The 6,672-nt window shown below is 40.9% G+C and overlaps 1 protein-coding gene across 1 annotated transcript; it reads right to left on the bottom strand.

Annotated features, from left to right (window-relative positions):
• Window positions 1–907: 907 nt before the first annotated feature.
• Window positions 908–6,366, bottom strand: LOC125942797 (uncharacterized). Its single transcript, XM_049661041.1, has 3 exons — window positions 6,231–6,366; window positions 3,522–3,707; window positions 908–1,301 (listed from the first exon to the last, which is right to left on the bottom strand). Exons 1-3 carry the CDS (start codon window positions 6,364–6,366, stop codon window positions 1,186–1,188), a joined length of 438 nt encoding a protein of 145 aa, XP_049516998.1. The 3' UTR covers window positions 908–1,185.
• Window positions 6,367–6,672: the final 306 nt, after the last annotated feature.

Genomic DNA, 6,672 nt, shown 5'->3' with positions numbered 1-6,672 from the left:
ATGTGGACAAAAAGCATTTTTTTCTAGATGAATTGTTTATTGAAGCCAAACATTTGTTAACTGAACAGCCATGTGTACCTTGAGATCAAAAAAAAAATCCTAACGCAATCTACAAACTGCCAGCAGCTTGATACAATAACGAAATTGAATACTGAGAGATGTAAAGTTTGCGTGGCCCTAAAGTAAAACATTTCTCAAAATTTAAATAAATAGAAAATAAATAATATACAAGCATTACAGTAAAAAACATTTAAAATGTACTTGCTTTCTCTATTTGGTAGCCAGTAACTTAATAATCATGGCACAATTTGCATGAGCCCACTGAGACTCTTACTTGTTGGTTAAATGGTGTGTGCCCATTTTACTAAACGTTATATACCTCTGAAACGACATGGTAATTACCATAAGTTGTGCCATGGCAGCAGTTTATTGTGCTGTATTGCATGTTGCATGATCCAGTTGCGTTTTCTGCCATCATTACTAGGTTCCTGGGCAGGTCATTACATACCAAGCGATTTATTCACTTTGACTACTTAAGATTTTTATCTGATAGACAGTGGCCATTAGTTAGCTGCTGGAAGACTTAAATGGAACTGGCATGAGAAATTTTTTTTTAAATATTTGAGTGCCGCAAAACAAGTTAGAATGAAATAATTTGCAAGAAATCAGATTTCATGCGTACATGAAAGAAAGCACATCGCTGCCTTGCCCGAGAACTGTTGTTGCACTCTGAATTTAAGCAAACTTTTACCTCTTAATTATTACTGTTTCGAAATAGCAAAATAAACCATTACTACAAACATATAGTTTTTCTTAAACAGAACCACTCTGACAATAGCACAGATTCCACTTTCCAGTGAGTGTATGAAACCTAATTTTCTGTAAAATTTCTCACTGTGCCTACTTTATCAAACAAACTTGAAATGGTGTGCCGTCATGGAACAGTCTTGGCATGAAATGACCCGAGATACCTATGAAATAAAATAGTCAAGAAACACTATCTTTTGTAGAAATATATTAAAAATTTACGTAAAAATGTACTAAAATACAAAGTGCAACACTTATGCAATTGATTATTAATCACAACACAGTACTTGTGTCTGAAGCATCCAACCTGGGCTTTTCAGGTGACTAGAAACATCATAATAATAAAAAAAATGTTGAGGGCTGCAAGTGCACAACACTTCAACTGTCCACAGACTTGAGCTCTTCTGGACACTTCAGGTCCCTTGCGAGAAGTGAGGCCAGAGTGTTCTTAATGTAGGCCATGTTTGTCACAGGAAACTTGTGACAGGTAAAGCCTGTTAAAAAAAGGAAAAACAGCATGAGGTTTAAGATCAATGTTCCACATGCATAAGTGCGACATACAGTACGCCCTGTTATAATGAAACAGTTTCATTTGTTTTGTTTATTCAAAGTTTTCACGAGTTCAATTCTAGAGAATGACCAGCTTTCAAAGTGGAGTGGCGCCGGAGGACTCCACTATGTACAATATGCAGAAGGCAAACAGGAAAAGCCCACTGTGGCAGAATAACTTCATGAATATCCTTGGTGTGAAAAATGTGAACGTTGCTAGCTTAGGAACAAAATTGTGGAAAAAAGACTTCATACTGTTGGTGAAAAAACTTAAAGGTAGACTACTGGCAACTAAAATTAGTTCTCTCAACAATCATAATAAAAATGTGCAGCACTTTATTGCACTTTTCCTTGCAGGAGTTGCTCCAAATACGGTTATGCGGCCAGAATTGAGTATGGTATATCTGAATTTGTTTTACGAGCTCATATGCTACTGGAGTGCACTTATCTCATTATGATGGCCATTCTTATGCCTCTCTACTTAAAAGAAAATACTGCTTATAACGAGGATTTACTGCAGTTGCACGCCAACCTGGTTACACTAACACAAATAAATGCGAAGAAGAAATACGAAGAAATGCTCAGTCTTACAAGAGAAGTATGCAAGTGGACAGGCTCTGCTAATCCTTTGAGGGTCACTGCCATGCATGTAGAGTTGCAGAAACAAATCGTGTGGTCACGACCATAAATATCAGGCGGCGAAAGAACACATAAATAAGCATACCTTTTAAGAATGAAGCATCACATTACAGATTCTGTAACCTTCTGCGACTTCTACAAAAATCCTGATTGTGCTGTTGCCCCCCTTGGCTTCTTCCCAAACTGATATTTCTATTTACTCTATGGTGCTCATCACTGCAGCAGTTTGGGAGTATTCACCTAGTTTAATGTTATGGGAGTGTCATTACATTTAAAAAATGTGATTATGCTAGTTTGCCCTGCATGCTACAATAAACATGGTGTAAAACAGCGGACACTAAGAAACCTTTGTCACTTTGTGACCTAAAAATTTATTTACCCATTTGTTTTCTCGAAAGGTCACTCTGAAGAACAATCCAGAATAAAAATATAACGCTTAAAATGGGGGACGTATTTCCAGAAAATATGTGATCCTCAAAGGGTTAAACATGAACACCTACAAAGCTCATTCAACCTTTGATAAATCTAAACCCATAGTACTTGAGCACTGGTTTATAATAACGCTGAAAACAGGCAAGTGCGTCCTTGAAGTAAGAAAGCAGGAGACATTTCCAACAATTTCAGAGTGGGAGCTGTGGACATGCCTCATGTTCTGTAAGAAGCTTTATATAGTAGCTGCCAAGGGCCTATTGAGTACTGATCATTTCATGGGAACATGAGGAAAAGTCAAATAAATACCTTTGTTTTTTCCACATCCTAGAATACAATGTGATAAATTGGATTTTAATAGGTTGAGTGCCTAGAATGAATGGACATTGCTAAACATAGCAATGTTGACAACGAAGTTGGCAACTGTTCCTATTGTTGCTTTGATCGAAACAACCAAACAATTATGCCCCGTAACTTAAGATCCCTCTGCTGAAAGGCTACTGTCTGCCACCACATGGACCTCCTTCAAGACAGGAGCAACTTTAATTCAATGTGGTCTGTTGAAATAGGTGAAACCACTATGTTTCGCGTTACCGAATCTGGAGGGCCATTTTGATTGCTGAAATTTGGTGGAAGTGCTGTCCCTCGAGTTGAGCAGTAACTGCACTTGAGCATAGCTTCTCCACGATTCCTATATTATAACAATTTCAGGCTACTTAAGCACACCCGCTACACCACCAGATTGGTAGCATGCTTCACAGATTGGTACTACAGATTGGTAGTTGCTTCATTGCAACTGTTCATTTCAATGACAGTCAAGTAGTGCAACTAATGCGCAAATACACCTAACTTTGTCACTTGTAGCCACCAATCACTTGTGGCAGTTAAGGCTGCTTTCAAAATTTAGCACTTTAGTATGGAGGCGTTAGAGACTTGAGATCAAATGAACATTCATTCCAAATAGTAGGCTATTGTAGAACGTAGTTGCAGACACAGGCTACTTGAAAGTCATTTGTTGTGCTAATAGCAAGCTGGTAATTCCAAGTACAAAATGTGAATGCAAAAATGCAATGGGAAAAAGGATGTACGGTACTTGCCTATAACAGCGTTGACCCTGATAAGGCCAAGAGCCTCTTTTTGCCTATTGGTGGTGTTGTTTCCGAGAAGTGAGTGGCCCATGAGGTTGTTCTCTGTGAACACATGGTGAATCAAGGCCCTTGCAAATTTGCCTGGTCCACCATGGCAAGCTGTGCCAGGATCATCTGAATGAGCACTTCTCCAACCTATGTGAAACGGCACGTTTAGGTAAATATTAGTGAGGTAGTTTAAGGATTTTAAGCACATTTACACAACAGCCACACTCCAAATAAATCCTGCCTGCTCCAGGCAGGAGATAAATCCTGCCTGGAAGAAATAAATCCAAACTGCCTGCTCCAGACCTAAAATGTCAACTAATGTCACTAACAAAAACAACTAAAACTAATGTCATAGCTTGTTATCCTGTTAGGATGCCATGTGCTTCAGAAAAACAAGGATTCACCCAGTACAAAATAAAATTGTAAGTAAACCAAGGCATCGAAAACTTTAATGCAAGTAGCATTTTTAGGATACTTCACATACTTTCGGGTGTCTGTCTCTAACCATTTTCCAGCCAATTTGTGTCACTTGGTGGTCAATGGTCTAATGGGTAGGGCTGCTATGTTGAGGGAAGTGGGTTAATAACCATCTGATGGACCTGCTTAGATCTCTGGGTATGTGACTCAGAGTATGTGCCACTCAATGAACCTCTTTCACGCCATCTTGGGCAACTGCTACTTGTGTTGGCAAGCAGCAGTAGCAGCTCAAACAGGAAGATAACTGTCTACGTTAATGCGATTACTACTACACATCAGGCTCGCTTGCTGTGTCCCAGACCTACTCAGCTGAATGTGTACGTAAGACACAAAGGCAGGGTGTGCTAACTGCCCACCTCATCAAATAAATGAATCGACTCGCAAATCAAAGGCTATGCAAAATCGCAAAGGAGACACTTAATGCTGCCATTTTTACTAAATCTTAAGGAAAATACCTCCCGGCAATACATTCTCCTGGCAACAGTGCATTTGATCATGGTGACGCTAGACGATGAATGGCCAAAGAATTCACCTTTCGCATTCCGGCTGTGGCGTCTCCAGGCTCATTTTGATTCTGAAAACAGATGTCAGTATTAAAATATGACGCCACGATAACTCAAAAGCAACCATCAAAACATCTACATGGACGATTAGGCCGACATAAATGGATGGATATAAATGACTGAAAACATTATAGCATGGCTGCTCTTGCCACTGGCAATGTGAGGTTGGCAAATTATTTAATTTTAATTTCTCTTCTAAATTTTAAAATTATTTTTGCTCATCTACTGAACTGTTGTGGCCACATCTTAAAGGTAGCTCGTTCATATAAAACCAGTGTTGCACTTTTTACTCCCCGTCTAACTGCTGCTACTGCAGTATGCTTACTCTCTAAGTATTCCACAGAACTGCTCCACCAACAAACCATTGTTCCAAGCTTATGGCAAAGCGTCATTTAGATCACAAGGATGCGCTCCCCTTTAACTCTCTCTCCTCTTTAGTGTGCGACTTCAAAGCAAAAATAACTTATTGACATAGCTGTCTACTTCTATCTCATAAAAAGCCTTGCTAATTTTTTGACATTTGTCGATAACGCCTACATGCCACTGGAAGCACAGTGGGACGACACAGCAAATATGCCCAAGCATCTTGTTCCTTTACTGATTTTCGAACTTAGTTAAATCAATCAGTTACTGAAGGGCCAAAGGCTGAAACTTCACACGATGACATTATTTTGAATGTTTCATCCCACTAAAGCAGAACATAGAATCCCACAGAATCTGCCTTTTCCGTGAATATAGAGCGCCTACGCGAAGGCGTTAGCGCGAAGTACTCGATGGCGTCGAAGGGAGATAATGGTTAAAAAAAAAAAAAACTTCACCGCGCGCGTACCGGCGGAAAACAAACCACACATAACCTGATGATTTCACAGCATTCGCTGGCATCAGCCCTTTTTTATCTCACCTATCACACAGAATCACATATACGCCCTTGCAATTCTTTATTATTATTGCGCCACAGCGCGTGTCTACCGCACGGCGTGTCAGCGGACTCGCACTCGATTCTGAAGCGAACAGCGCAGCAGAATACATTCGAACGGCAAAACGCCCCGCGCATATTTTCGCCGATCCCGACACCCCATGTAGTAGATGCACGTCAATGGACGGCGTTGCGCGAACGAAATATACTTGATTACAGTACAGTTCGGATTATTTCACGTCGCATTATTTCCACCAAAACGGCAAAGCACGAGCGCTCATTAATAAGGCTAATTTCAATCGGTACTGAAACACCGTACCAAAAATCGTGGCGCGCACAACATGCCCTGTTTTAGCTGGCTTCACACAGCTGCTCACCAAAACGGCAGAGCACGAGCGCTCATTAATAAGGCTAATTTCAATCGGTGCTGGAACGCCGTACCAAAAATCGTGGCGCGCACAACATGCCCTGTTTTAGCTGGCTCCACATAGCTGCTTTACGTCGCCGCAAGCGCGCTGTGAAGTTAAATCAGGACAAAACTTCATGCTCAATATCACAAATCTAGTGTTGCACAACCAATTCTCGCAACGGAAGGATAGTACTAGTAATGAAAACGAGCACAGAGGCGCGTGGAAGACACGCACGGGCTCTGTAAGCACTTTTGCTGAAAGCGTCGCAATGAACGAGCAAGTGGAATTCGAAACACTCACTCACCTTCGATGTGGCTGAGTCGGAGGCGATCATGGTGATCTTTGAGGCAACGTGTAGCCCATAAAGAGCGAGCAACCAGTTGGAATATACCAAAGATGTCACAGCGAGGCAAAGGGCACAGAAAACGCAGCAAACTCATGACGCAACGCGCACACACGCACAAAGTTCCGGAATGCGCCAAAGAGTCAACAGCGCAAGCGCGCATTCACACAAAAACGCGCATACAAATCCACGCTTTCATAGACATGAATTGCAATATTTATTAACAAATCTGTAATCTAATGGTATTTCTTAACAATTTATGTGGTTTTCAAGAGTATAAAAGCTTTCTGCTTAAGTTCCTTGAGGAACTATTTTCTTTATCGCGGTAACGCAGTGCGCCGGCCGGTCACGTACGGAGGGCGCGAGAAATAGTGCAAAATTCAAACGTCGCAAATGTAGCGCC

The sequence above is a fragment of the Dermacentor silvarum genome, chromosome 1 (genome assembly GCF_013339745.2).
Source record: "Dermacentor silvarum isolate Dsil-2018 chromosome 1, BIME_Dsil_1.4, whole genome shotgun sequence".
NCBI lineage: Eukaryota > Metazoa > Arthropoda > Arachnida > Ixodida > Ixodidae > Dermacentor > Dermacentor silvarum.
This window is presented reverse-complemented; position numbering and strand designations above follow the sequence as displayed.

What these genes read in the sequence shown, in the direction of transcription:
- LOC125942797 (XM_049661041.1), bottom strand. Translation starts at nt 6,366, where the DNA reads ATGAGTTTGCTGCGTTTTCTGTGCCCTTTGCCTCGCTGTGACATCTTT. An exon ending in CCGACTCAGCCACATCGAAG is followed by an intron (nt 3,708 to 6,230) that starts GTGAGTGAGTGT and finishes CGTTTCACATAG; the next exon opens with GTTGGAGAAGTGCTCATTCA. An exon ending in CAGGGTCAACGCTGTTATAG is followed by an intron (nt 1,302 to 3,521) that starts GCAAGTACCGTA and finishes TTTTTTTAACAG; the next exon opens with GCTTTACCTGTCACAAGTTT.